The sequence below is a fragment of the Hypanus sabinus genome, chromosome 2 (genome assembly GCF_030144855.1).
Source record: "Hypanus sabinus isolate sHypSab1 chromosome 2, sHypSab1.hap1, whole genome shotgun sequence".
NCBI classification, from domain to species: domain Eukaryota; kingdom Metazoa; phylum Chordata; class Chondrichthyes; order Myliobatiformes; family Dasyatidae; genus Hypanus; species Hypanus sabinus.
Window position 1 is genome coordinate 181470487 of NC_082707.1, and position 14202 is coordinate 181484688.

At 44.5% G+C, this 14202-nt stretch overlaps 2 protein-coding genes across 2 annotated transcripts in view; both read left to right on the forward strand.

Annotated features, from left to right (window-relative positions):
- The window catches only part of nudt14 (nudix (nucleoside diphosphate linked moiety X)-type motif 14), a 122430-nt gene extending 112999 nt beyond the window's left edge, over positions 1–9431 (forward strand). The window contains exons 4-5 of the mRNA XM_059960838.1: positions 5369–5470; positions 9389–9431. Coding sequence (XP_059816821.1) covers positions 5369–5439 — 71 coding nt within the window. The 3' untranslated portion in view covers positions 5440–5470; positions 9389–9431. The remainder of the gene's footprint in view (positions 1–5368; positions 5471–9388) is intronic.
- An 81-nt stretch (positions 9432–9512) lies between these two features.
- jag2b (jagged canonical Notch ligand 2b) overlaps positions 9513–14202 on the forward strand; it is a 318921-nt gene continuing 314231 nt past the window's right edge. Inside the window, exon 1 of the mRNA XM_059960819.1 lies at positions 9513–9638. The gene's annotated coding sequence lies outside the window, so the exon portion shown is untranslated. The remainder of the gene's footprint in view (positions 9639–14202) is intronic.

Here is a 14202-nt window from a genome sequence, read left to right on the forward strand (position 1 = left end):
ATGTTTATGTGGTAGTGGTGGTGGTAGTGATGGCAACCATGACTGCATTTTTCCTGGCTCTCTTCTGCTGTCTTCTTTCCATCTTTCCATCTCAAAAATATGAACCCCATCTCTGCTGTCACCAGATGTTACAGTCAGCAGCAACATCCTCCAGGTCCTCAGGTCTGATCTTGCACTTCATTAAAGCATTCTTCATTTGATCCTTATAGCACTTATTCGGCCCTCCAGCTGAGCGTCGACCATGATGTAGCTGGCCGTATAACACTCTGCAGGGTAGCCAACATCCTTATCACATGCCCCAGCCACTGCAGCTGATGCTGGGTGATCATGGCCTCAATACTTCTACAGTTAGTCTTTACAAGTATTTCACTGTGAGGCACCCGCTCACACCAAGTAATTCCCAGGATGCGCTGAAGGCAGCTTATGTGGAAGCACTACAAGGAGTTGATGTTACAGCTGTAGGTTACCCAAGCTTCACAAGAAGCACTGTGACCAATGCCAACTCATCAGATCTGGAAGTTGAGAGGAGAATTCAATCAGCTACAAAAGTCTTTGGTGCTTTGCAGAAATGACTTTGGTCTTGCCACGACATTAAAATGGCAACCAAAGTCAAAGTGTATAACAGCTGTTTTACCATCTGTGCTTTATTTAACTGAAACAATGACATTGTATCGGAAGCACATTAAGAAATTGACCAAGACGCAACTCGGGCATTTACGCCAAATGTTACACATCAAATGACAAGAGAAGGTACCAGATGTGGAGGTGCTCAAACATGGTGGGACAGTCAGCGCAGAATCATTCATCACAGCTTCTCAGCTGCGTTGGACTGGTCAAGTCACAAGAACGAGCCATAATCATTTACCCAAAGCTGTCTTTTATGGTGAGCTGCATGAAGGAAAGAGGAAACATGGTGGTCAGAAGCTGCGCTACAGAGTAGTGCTCAAGCGCTATATGAAGAGCACTGACATGAATGTCAACACCTGGGACAGAAGAAGTTGGTGCTGCGTTGTAAAGAAGTCAATCCCAGCTATCGAGGAGAAAAGGCAGAAGAAATATGAAGCAGGTCATGAACGCAGCCATTCGGTGCTAGACCAGTCAAATCACAGATGCAACCGATGTGGGAGACAATGCCAATCCAATGCTGGTCTTGTGGCCCACAAACGTGCCTGCAGAGACTAAACTCTCAGCACGGTCAACATCGAAATCGATGGACAGCTGAAGAAGAAGAAGATCCATGTACCTACCTATATACAGTTTGGCACAGTAGCATAGCAGTTAGAGTGATGGTTACAGTACCAGCAACCAGGGTTCAGTACCAGCCACTGTCTGTAAGGTGTTTGTATGTTCTGCCCATGACCACGTGGGATTCCTGCCGCATTCCAAAGGGTTGAGGTTAGTAATTTGTTGGAATGCTATATTGGTGCCAGAAGGACAGCAATACTAAAAGGCTGCTCCCTGCACATCCTCGGACTGTGTTCATTGTTGACACAAAAGACACATTTCACTGTATACTTCAATGTACATGTGACAAATAAAGTTAATCCTTAATCTGTTCACGTAAATCAGTTCAGTATTGTCACATGGACAGAAGTACAGTAAAAAGCTTTGTTTTGCATACCATCCATACAAATAATTTCATCACATTAGTGCATCGAGGTAATAAAAGGAAAAAGCAATAACAGAATGAAGAATAAAGAGTTACAGGGTAAGTGCAGTGCAGGTATACAAATAAAGTGTAAGGGCCATGAGCAAGTAACTTGTGAGGTCTATTGTGGGATTCCTTAATATATCTAAATGCTTGTTAAATGTCACTATCATATCGGCTTCCACCACCGCCACCCCGGCAACCCGTTCCAAGTACCTATCTCTCTCTATGTAAAAAAAATCTGCCCCACACATCTCGTTTAAACTTTTCTCCTCTCCTTCCTCCTGTACAGGACATTGGTAAGGCCACACGTGGAATATTCCGTCTTGGTTACTTTGCTGTAGGAAAGCTATTAACAAACTGGAAAGAGTGCAGAAAAGATTTACCAGGATGCTGCCAGGACTCGAGGGACTAAGTTGGAGAGACTTTATTCCTCTGAGTGTAGGAGACTGAGAGGTGATCTTATACAGAATCATCAGGGACTTAGGTAGGGTGAATACAATCAGTCTTTTTTCCCCAGAGTTGGTGAATAAAGAGCTAGAGGGCATGGGTTTAAGGTGAAAGGTGAAAAATTTAAAAGGAACCCAAGGGGCCACTTTTTTACATAAATGGTGGTATCTGTGTGGAACGAGCTGTCAAAGGAAGTGATTGACATAAGTGCAGAGACTTTAAAAAGACAGTTGGACAGCTACGTGGATTAGAAAGGATACAAAGGTTATGAGCCAAGCACTAGCAAATGGAACTGGCTTGGATGGGCCAGCTTAGTTGGTATGGAGCAGCCAAGCTGAAGGCCCTTTTTCCATGTTGTGTGAGTCTATGATTCTCACCTCAAACTTGTGCTCTTTACTATTCGACATTTCTGCCCTAGGAATAAGACTCTAATTAAGTACCTTATCTATGCCTGATAATTATATAAATCTCTAACAGTCTCCAACACTCCAGAGAAAACAATCCGAGTGTAAGTACCTGTAAGAAAATGAATCTTATGGTATTAAATGGTGACGAATACATACTTTGATGATAAACTTACTTTGAAGTTTGCTGAACCTCTTTTCCACTCCAATATCCTGATCGCACCTACCCCCTTATTCCTGAATCGCTCATCTGACACTGGTAACTTCTAAAGCAATGCCCAGGGCACCAATTGTATGTGACAGCTATCAGTGCTCAGTGTATTTCTTGCCTCTACTGGCCCAGAGACACATTTATTCTGTGATCACAAAATCCTTTTTGACAAAGTATTTAATTGAACTGCATTCAAGTGCTTGATTTCATTTCCAATTGTACCTTTTTTTGATTACCCTTTGCTTCACTATTATGTGTAAACTAGTTTAGTTAAACATACACCAGGATAAATTGCTTTGATCACTGAAGCATCGGTTCAGTCAGCACTGATTGTGGCTAATCTTTGGATTGATCTAATAGCAAGCAGCAGCTGGAATCAGTCTGTTACTATTCTCTTTAGCCAGATACATCTTACTGTGATGGTGGTGTCTGCGGGACAGATGAGGATTCTCTGTTGAGCAGCTGTAGGGGAGAAGGTGTCACCAACTGACACCAACTTTAATATCAGATTTACCACCTTCCCATGTCTTCCCACAACCTGGACCTACCATAAAGTTTCAAGGTTCAAAGGTTCATTTTATTATCAAAGTGTTTTTGCAGAATACAACTCTGAGATTCATCTTCTCCAGATAGTCATGAAATACAGAAAAACCACAAAAGTCATTGAAAGACATGAGTCCCCTTCCCACACGAGAAAGAAACAGATCTCGCAAACCCCAACTCCCCCAACCCCTCCCTCATACAAAACTAACATCACCAGTCAGACATAGCAGTTAAAACATCAAACCTAACCCCAAGTCTTTCCCATGCAAATAAAAACAGTTGACAATAACATCAAACCCCAACTTCTCAAGCACACAAAAATCCAACAGATCTCTCACATGTAAAAACACCAAGACTCAATTCCCCAACCCCTCTCTCACCCAAGAAAGTAGCATATCACCCTCCTGTCAGTCGACAACAAGTAAGAAAACACAGAAAAACTGAAGACTAATATGAACTACAGTCCACACCAATAATCACATATGTCTTGGAATTTCAAAACCATCCTCCATCAGCATTGAGGAGAGCGACAGCTCAAATTCAGGTTCGACCTGAGTCAGGTCGGATCAACCGCCGACCCGTGGTCTCCGGCTCAACCCAACCCATTGAAGAGTGACCACTGACCTGACGTGGCCTCCCGACCTCTGTCCACTTGGAATATTGTGTTCAGGTCTAGTCACCTCATTACAGGAAGGATGTAGGTACTATACAGAGAGTGCAGAGGAGAATTGCAAGAAATGCGTCCCCTATGAGAATAGGTTTAATGAACTTGGCCTTTTCTCCTTGGAATGACAGAGGATGAGAGATGACTTGATAGAGGTGTATAAGATAATGAGAGGCATTGATCGTGTGGATAGCCAGAGGCTTTTCCCCAGGACTGAAATGGCTAACATGAGGGGGCATCATTTTAAGGTGCTTGGAAGGAGATAATAAGGGATACGCAGAGAGTGGTGGGTGTGTGGTATGCACTGCCAGCAATGATGGTGAAGGTGGATACAATAGAGTCTTTTAAGAGACTCTTAGATAGGTACATGGAACTTAGAAAAATAGAGGGCTATGCGGTAGGGTAATTCCAGGCAGTTTCTAGAATAGGTTACCTGGTCGGCATAACATTGTGGGCCAAAGGGCCTACAATGCACTGCAGATTTCTATGTTCTATGAAAAGTGACTGCCAACCTGACATATACACAGGGACGTGTATGCATCAGTACAATGAAAAGCTTATTTACAGCAGTCACAGGCACAGAGCAGCAGAGTCACAACATTCACAAGAGAAATATAAATGAATGAAAATTAATGAGATGATGATCCCAGGAATGAAAGGGTTAAAATACAAGGGGCATTTGTTGGCCCTGGGCCTGTACTCAGGGAGATTAGGAGAATGATGGGGATTTCATTAAAACCTATGAATATTGAAAGGCCTAGATAGAATGGCTGTGGAGAGGATGTTTCCTATAGTTGGGGAGTCTAGGACCAGAAGGCACAGTCTCAGAATACAAGAATGTCCCTTTAGAAGAGTAATGAGGAGGAACTTCTTTAGCCAATGGGTAGCGAATCTGTGGAATTCATTATTACAGATGTCCATTTAGGCCAAATCATTGGGTATCATGCTGGTACATTCTAGCAGGTGATAAGTGAAACCAGGTGAGGGGGAAGATGGGTGGGTGGGGGAGGGAGAATAAAGTGAGAAGCTGGGAGGTAATAGGTAAGAAAGGTAAAGGGCTGAAGAAGGAGTCTGTTAGGAGAGGAAGGTAAACCATGGGAGAAAGGAAACAAGGAAGGGCACTAGGGATAGGTGATAGGTGAGAAGAGAATAGGTAAGAGGGGAGCCAGAATGGGGAATGGAAGAAGAGGAAAGGTGGAAGGGAGAAGTTACTAGAAGTTTGAGAAATCGATGTTTGTGCCATCTGGTTGGAAGCTAATCAGGCGGAATATGAGGTGTTGCTCCTCCAGCCTGAGAGAGTGGCCTTATTGTGATAGTAGAGGATGCCATGGATTGACATGTCAGATTTGCAATGGAGACTGGAATTAAAATAGTTGGCTGCCAGGAAATTGGAGCAAAGATGCATGACAAAGTGGTCCCCCAATCTACCTCAATTCTCACCAATACAGAGCAGGCTGTATCAGGAGCACCAGATACAGGAGATGGCCCCAACATATTCGCAGATGAAGTTTTACCTTAACTGGAAGAACTGCTTGAGACCTTGAATGGAGGTAAGGGCAAACATAGCACTTCTTCCGCTTGCAAGAATAAATGCCAGGAGGAGGATTAGTGGGGAGTGACAAATGGACAGTGGAACTATGGAGAGAGTGATCCCTGTGGAAAACAGAGTGGTGGAGTGTTAAAGATGTGTTTAATGGAATGATGGTGAAGAATGATGTGCTAGGGTGGTAGGTAAGGACAAGAGGAACTCTATCCCTGTTAAGGCAGTGGGAAGATGAGGTGAGGGCAATTGTTCAGGAAGTAGAGATACAGGTGAGGGCAACATCAATGGTGGAGGAAAGGAAACCTCGTTCTTTGAAGACTTCTCTGATGTTCTGGAAAGGAAAGCCTCATCCTGGGAACAGATGTAGTGGAAACAAAGGAACGTGACAGGGTGGAAAGAAGTACAGTCAAGGTAGCTATGATAGATGATGAGTTTATAAAAGGTATCAGTGAGCAGTTTTTCCCCAGAGATGGACACAGATCGAAGAAGGGGAGAGAGGTATCAGAAATGAACCAAGTGAATTTAAGAGCAGGATGGAAGTTGGAGGCGAACTTGATGAAATTGATGAGCAAAGCATGGATGCATAAAGCAGCACTAATGCAGTCATCAATGTAGCACAGAATGACTGTTCCATAATGCCATTAAAAAGGCAGGCATTGCTGGGCAACACACTCAAAATGCTGGAGGAACTCAGCAGGTTAGACAGTATCCATGGAAATGAATAAATAGTTGACATTTCAGGCCAAGACCCTTCATCGGAATTGGAAAGGAAGGAGAAGGTGCCAGAATAAAAAGGTGAGGAAAGAGAATGAGGACAATTGAAAAGATGATAGGTGAAGCCAATTAGGTAGCTGTGAGATGATAAGTGAAAAAGGCAAAGTGCTGGAGAAGCACGAAAGTAATAGGAGAGGAAAATGGACCATATGGGAAAGGAAAGAAGGAGGGGCACTAGAAGGAGTGATGGGTTGGTAAGGAGAAGAGATAAGAGGCCAGAGTGGAGAATAGAAGAAGAGGGAAGGGGAAGGGAAAAATTACTGAAGGAGAATTCAGTGTTTGTGCCATCAGGCTGGAGACTACCTAGATGGAATATGAAGTGTTGCTCCTCCACCCTGAGAGTGACATCATCGTGACACTAAAGGAAGCCGTGAGCTGACATGTTCAAATGGGAATGGGGATAAGAATTAAAGTGGTTGGCTGCCAGGCAATTCTGCTTTTTGCAGATGGAGCTAAGGTGCTTGACAAAGCGGTTCCCTAATTTACATTGGGTCTCGCCATTGTATTAGAGGCTGCATTGGGAGCTCCGGATACAATAGATGATCCCAACAGATTCACAGATGAAGTGTTGCCTCACCTGGAAGGACTGTTTGGGCCCCTGAATAGAGGTGAGGGTGTAGGCGAACTGACAAGTGTAGCATTTCTGTCATTTGCAGGGATATGTGGCAGGAAGGAGATTAATGGGGAGGGATGAAGAGACAAGAGAGGCATGGAGGGGTGATCCCTGCAGAAAGTGGAAAGTGGGGGGTGCGGTGTGGGAAGAAAAGATATGTGGATGCAGAGGTTCTTGGGGTGGTAGGTGAGGACAAGAGGAATTCTATCCCTGTTAAGGTGGCAGAAGTTGGAGTGAATGTGGATGTTTGGGAACTGGAGGGTGAGGGCAGCATTAATGGTGGAGGAAGGAAACCCTTGTTTTTTGAAGGAGGAGGGGGAAAGAAAAGCTGGGGCCCATGCATGTGCCCTTGGCTACACCTTAGATGTGGAGAAAGTGGGAGGAGCCAAAAGAGAAATTGTTGTGGGTGAGGGGAACTTCGGGTATGTTGTCAAGAAAGAAACAGAAAGCTGTAATAAGGTCTTCTTGATGGGGGATAGAGACTGGACATTAATTCTCGCTGATCTGATTTGACACAGATAATGTATTTCATTGTATGTTTTGATGCTCATGTAACAAATAACACTAATCTTTAAAGCTGAGGTTGAAAGGTACTTATTGTCACGTATATCAAAGTTTTAATTGTCACATGTACATAAAAGCATACAGTGAAATGCTCCCTTTGTGATTTGCTTGTCCATTCATTGCTCCTCCCTAATCTCCCTCCAGGCATTTATCCCTGCAAACGGCCTAAGAACTACACCTGCCCATTTACCTCCTTCCTCTTCTGTGTTCAGGGCCCCAAGCAGTCCTTCCATGTGAGGCTACACTTCACCTGTGGATCTGCTGGGGTTGTCCATTGTTTCTGGTGCTCCCAAAGCAGCCTCTTCTACATTGGTGAGACCCTTCGTAAATTGGAGGACTGCTTCATCAAGCACCTTCGCGATATTTGCCACTAGTGGGACTACCTGGTAGCCAAACATTTGAATTCCCATTTTCATTCCAACATGTTGATCCATGGCATCCTCTTGTGCCAAGATGAGGCTATCCTCAGGTTGGAGGAGCAATACCTTATATTTCCTCTGAGTACCCTCCAACTTGATGGCATGAATATACATTTCTCCTTCTGTGAGCAAATTCCCCTACCCCCCCTCCTCTATTTACCTCTCTGATCTTTCACTTCTTCTCACCTGCCTATCACTTAACCTTGGGTTCCTTCCCTCTTCCATTTCTCCTTCTCCCATTGTCTACTTGCTTCTCCTATCAGATTCTTGTTTTCTCTATCCTTTGACCTTTCCCACCCAGCTGGCTTCACCCATCATCTCCAGCTAACCTCTTTCTCCTCCCCCCACCTTTTAATTCCCCTTCCTTCTCAGTTATGAAGTCTTGGCTTGAAATATTGACTGTCTACCCTTTTCCATTGATACAGCCTGACCTGCTGAGTTCCTTCAGCAATTTTTGTGTGTCGCTTTGGATCTGCAGCATCTACAGATTTTGTCATGTTCATGAAGTGCTTCATTTGTATTAATGATCCACACAGTCGGAGGATGTGCTGAGTGCAGGCCATAAGTGTTGCTATGCTTCTGGACCAATGTAGCATGCCTACAACTTACTACCCTAACCTATAAGTCTTTAAGAATGTGGAAATAAACTGGAAATGCGGTCACAGGGAGTATGTATAAACTGTTTATGGACAGTGGTGGGAATTGAACCCCGATTGCTGATCACTCGTGCTGTAAAGCATTATGTGAACCGCTACACTACTATGCTGTATGCTAATTAGTAAGGGAATCAAAAGTTATGGGGAGAAGGCAGGAGAATGGGGTTGAGAAGAAAAATAAATCAGCTATGATTGAATGACACAGCAAACTTATTGGCTATATGGCCTAATTCTGCATTTACGTCTCAGGTAAGGTTTAGAAGGATAAGGGGTCAAATGCAGACAAATGGGAAGGACTAGGGTAAGCAACTTGGTCAAGATGGGCTAGATGGACCAAAGGGCCTTTTTCCACATTGTGTGACTCAAATTCGATTCACTGTACCTGTACTGGCTCCTAGAAAGTGCTATTAAATTATGTTCAATTTGTCCATGCCAACCAAGAGCGATCCCCATTTGCCCACATCCCTCTAAACTTTGTCTATCTGCTTACCTGTCCAATTATCTATCAAAAACTCATTGCTTCCTTCAGTGCTGTTAGATGCTCAGCTTTGGGTTGCAGGTGGCATAGCAGTGAGCATAACACTTCGGAGCACCAGCAATCGGAAGATCAGAGTTCAATTCCTGCTGCGGCCTGTGAGGAGTTTGTATGTTCTACCCGTGTTCAATGGGCTTCCTTCCACTTTCCAAAGATGTATGGGTTAAGTTTAGTAAGATGTGAACATGCTATGTTGGTGCCAGATGCATGTTGACACTTGTGGGCTGTCCCCAGCACATCCTTACTATGTGTTGGTCATTGACACAAATGATGCATTTCATTGTATATTTCAATGTGCACATGACAAATAAAGCTAATCTGTAAAAAATAAATATATGTAATCTTTGTGCATCTTTGTTTCCAGCTGTCTATGCGTGCGAGTGTGCAAGGCAAGGTATATTGCCCATGGCTGATGCAGTGTCCATGGATGCAGATCCCCAGGCCCGTGTACCAGTGCAGCCTTTACCTGCCTCTGCCGGTATCACATACGAGCTTTGTGCCGGAATTGTTGACAAGCCGGGACTTTCACTGGAGGAAACAGCCAAGGAAGAGATCCAGGAGGAATGTGGCTACAGGGTGCCATTAGAAAGTCTACAGAAGATTACCTCGTACAGGTGAGCACGTTTTGTCGGTAGTTGTGATATCCAGTGAATGGCTTCAGTTTCCTTCTTTGCTTCCTGAGATTAGCGAAAGGGAGTGCTGGTACTGGGGCTGTTGAATTGATGGCAATTGGTCAATGATATGGGACTTTTCCTAGAGGTCATAGGTTGATGGCAAATGGTGAAATATTTAAGGGGAGTCTGAGGAGACTCTTCTTCACTAAGAGAGTGGTGCAAGTTTAGAATGAGCTGCCAGTGGAAGAGGTGGATGCAAGTTTGATTGGAACATTTAAGAGAAGTTTGGAGAACTACATCAACACATGGATGGGAGGGGTATGGGGAGCTATGGTCCAGGTGCAGGTCAATGGGACTAGGCAGAATAACAGTTTGGAATGGACTAGATGGGCTGAAGGGCCTGTTTTTGTGCTGTAGTGCTGTATGACTCCATTATTCTATCATTAGAGACCACTGACAAATACTTCCCCCCACAGACACATTATTTATATAGTACGTTCTCCCTGTGATACAGCACACTGTGTGTGTTGTACTTAGGTGTATGATATCTCTCTCTGAAGTGTCTTCTGTCGGAATGTTAAGTAGGTTAAGACTGTGTTAAGCCAAGATCGAAGTCAGTTGTAGTGACATGTGTGAATGGAGTAAAGGCAGCTGATTGGCTCTGCCCCTGTTGTCATGGTGGTTACCGTAGAGTATGTTTAAATTGGTCAGTGCGGGGTTGGCTGCCCATTGGTGGAGACTTGGTTGCTAGGGGACTGTTTATTGTTTTGCATAGGGTTTTGTTAGTGTGTAGGTGAAGGGCGAGCAGACAGCTGCTACTGTCTAAGGCACCAGCAGCATTCATCCTTATGCAAGAACAAATGGCAGTGCTTTGTGCTGTAAGGTGTCTCCACCTGATTCCAGGGTTCTCAGTAATACACCGCCTCCTGTTGCCTTCGACTTGGGTTAAAACCTTCAATTTATGGGCGTGTTCTTGCATCCTCTCTAGGGCACCACAAAACTTTTTGCAGGCATTGAAATACTTTAGAAATGCTTCTAACTGGAGACTGAATGTTCAGGCCCGATGTCTGTGAGTCTGAGAGTCCAGGTCCAAGGACTGGAGGCCCGGAGGTGGCCTGCCCTAGGGTTGGAGGCCTGTCTGAGTGGATAGGTGGCAAGTTTGGAAAAGGGCTAGTTTTGCCATTGACTTGTTGCTATTGCTGTTACTGTTTATGTTGTTCTGCTGAATTCTGTGGACGCACTATGCTGGCACTGAAATATGCAGTGAGCTGTTCCCAACACATTCTTGGGTGTGTTGGCTATCAACGTAAATGGCACGTTTGACTGTATGCTTCAATGTACATGTGATAAATAAATCTGAAACTGATAAGGTAGTCTTGAGTGAGAAATACTGTAGGTCAGGACACATCGGGGGGGGGGCAGATTAGGGAATGTTTTTCACATCCCTGGGGGTATAGCAGGTATACCATATCCTTTGGTCCACATGGTGGACAGGACGACACGGTTCCCTCGGTACCACTCCATCGCGGGCATGAGGTTCCTCACTATTTTCAGAAGGCAGTGCCTCACAAAGGTGACATCCATAACTGACTTGGACTTGCCCTCTTCTCATTACTAATGTCAGGGAGGAGATAAACAAGCAACATGTTAGGAACAAGAGAAAATCTGCAGCTACTGGAAATCCAAGAAACACACAAAATGCTGGAGGAACTCAGCAGGGAACATCCACAGAAAAGAGTACAGTTGACGTTTCGGGTTGAGCTTCTTTCCCTCTGCCATCAGATTTCTGAATGGTCCACGAACCGGTGAACACTGCCTCTCTATTTTGCTCTGTAGGCACTACTTTTTTATATATTTATTATCATAAATTTTAGTAAATTTTTATGTATTTCATTGTGCTGCTACCATAAACCACCAAATTTCATGACATAGGCTAGTGATAATAAACCTGTTTCCAATACCTCGCTGGACTACTGCGCATGTTTCCAGGGAGGGGCTTACACTCTGGAGTCCTACCTCTTAACATACAGAGTGCTGTTTAGAATCATACAGCCTTTCAGTCCACCTCATCCATGCCAAATAAATTACCTACCGGGGCTAGTAGACTCCCTTGTCCATTCATACCCCCCATCCCTCCCCACCGACCTCCCTCTGGGACTCATCCCTGCAAACGGAAGAAGTGCTACACCTGCCCCCACACTTCTTCCCTCACCACCATCCCAGGCCCCAGACAGTCCTTTCAGGTGAGGCACCACTTCACTTGCGAGTCAATTGGGGTGATATACTGTATCCGGTGCTCCTGATGTGGCCATTTATACATTGGGGAGACCCACCGCAGACTGAGAGACCGTTTGGCCGAACACCGGCGCTCAGTCCTCCAGCAGTGGCGGGATCTCCCTGTGGCCACACACTTCAATTCCACAGACCACTCCCATTCCGACATGTCTGTCCATGGCCTCCTCTACCGTCAAGATGAGGCCACACGCAGGTCGATGGAGCAATACCTTATCTCCTGCCTAGGTAGCCTCCTACCTGCCGGCATGAACATTCAACTCACAGACCTCCGTTGATACCCCTGACCCCCACCTTTACCCCCATCCCTATCTATTATTTTAGTCTGGTTCTCTTTCTCTTTTTTACCCCCTCACTATAATCTTCCCCCAGCCCTACCTTTCTTTCTCTTTTATTTCCCATAATTCTCCACCTTGCCCCTAGCCCATTTCCCTTCAGCCTATCACTTCCCAGCTCTCTACTTTATCCCTCCCCCCACTTCTTATTCCCCCTTGACCATCCCATGTTACTTCACTCCTGATGAAGGGTTTCGGCCCGAAACGTTATCACTACCTCCTCCCATAGATGCTGCCTGGCCTGCTGAGTTCTGCCAGCATTTTGTGTTTTTATTTCCAGCATCTGCAGATTCACTTGTGTTGCCTTCAAACTGTGTTGGTCATTGACACAAAACAGTGCATTTCTCTCTGTGTTTCAATGTACAGGTAACAAATAAGGCTAATCTTTTTCTTGAGATTCAAGATAATTTCACTCACCTCAACTCTGAACTAACTCTAGATTAATTTTTAAGGACTCTGCATAACTCATCTTTTCAGTATTATTTTATTTTTGCAGTTTCAGAATCAGAATCAGGTTTATATCACTGGCATGTGTCATAAAATTTGTGTCTTTTGCACATTGGTTGTTTGTCCGTCTTTGTTTATGTATGTTTTTTGTAGATTCTATTGTATTTCTTTATTTTTCCTATAAATGCCTGCAAGAAAGTGAATTTTAAGGTCATATATGGTAACATATACATACTTTGATAGTAAATTTATTATCAAAGCAAAATAGCTTAGCAGTTAGCATTATGCTGTTACAGCGCCCAAGATCAGCGATCAGGGTTTGTTTCCCTTTGCTGGCTGAAAGAGTTTGTACGTTCTCCCTGTGACTGTGTGGTATTCTTCCAGGTGTTCCAGTTTCTTCCAAAACCATACAATTCATGTTAGAAAGTTGTAAGCATGCTATGTTGGTGCCAGACGCGCGGCGACACTTGTGGGCTACTCCCAGCACATCTTCTCTGATCTGATTTGAAGCAAATGACATATTTCACTGTATGTTTTGATGTACATGTGACAAATAAAGCTAATCTCTAATCTTTATCTTAAACTTATTTTGAACTTTTGAACTTTGAAGATGCCTGCAACTCTGCAACCTTGTCTTTCTTTTACTTTTGGGAAAAGATACAGGAGCTTGAAGTTCTGGATGACTTGACTCAAGAACTGCTTCTTCGCCACTGTGATCAGACTCCTGAACTGATCACCCCCTCACATCCCCAGAGTGCCATTTAACTCCAGCAGTGGGTTTTAGTCCTCACTATTGCACACTCTTCCCTCCCTGCCCCTGTTTAACCCCATCCCCCCCCCATCTCTACCCTTGTATCCAGCTGCACAGAGTTCTCTGAAGTAAGTGGGCCTCCTGATCTTTCGCGGCCAGTGCCGCCCTGCTCACAGAGTGCATTGGTTCCAGTCACTGCTCTCTGTCTACAAGCAGGAACATGCCGGCACAGTTAACCATCACAAGCTGTCAGGCTTCAGTGAAAACGTTGTGAGTAATTGAGGGGAACCGTGGCCAAGTTTCCTGCAGAGAAGCTCTCCCGTTTCCAGCTCTTTCCCAACCACAGTCACACCTAAACTCAATTGCAGAGACCTTGCAGAAGTACTTCCTAGAGGGAAAGTGGATCTGATCAGTCGGCAGGGCAGGGGATGCGTGGATGTGTCCAGCACAGGTGTGGGACCGGTGGGGATTTGATGTGAGGAAATATAATCTTGTGCCAGATTACTTGGACATGCTGGAGTTCAAGGGTCAGACTGCTTCTATTGAGAGGCATTGAGGAATCGACACTATAACCTGCCTCCACCCCACATTCTTTATATTGTGTTGTTACTGACCAATTTCCTTTCTATGGATTTCAACAGCTCATTTTGTTTCGTGTTAATTAAACTTCACCAGAGCAGATGTCCAGACTTTGTAATTGCAGATTGCAACATTTAGTGTCAGGAATAATAAATCATAA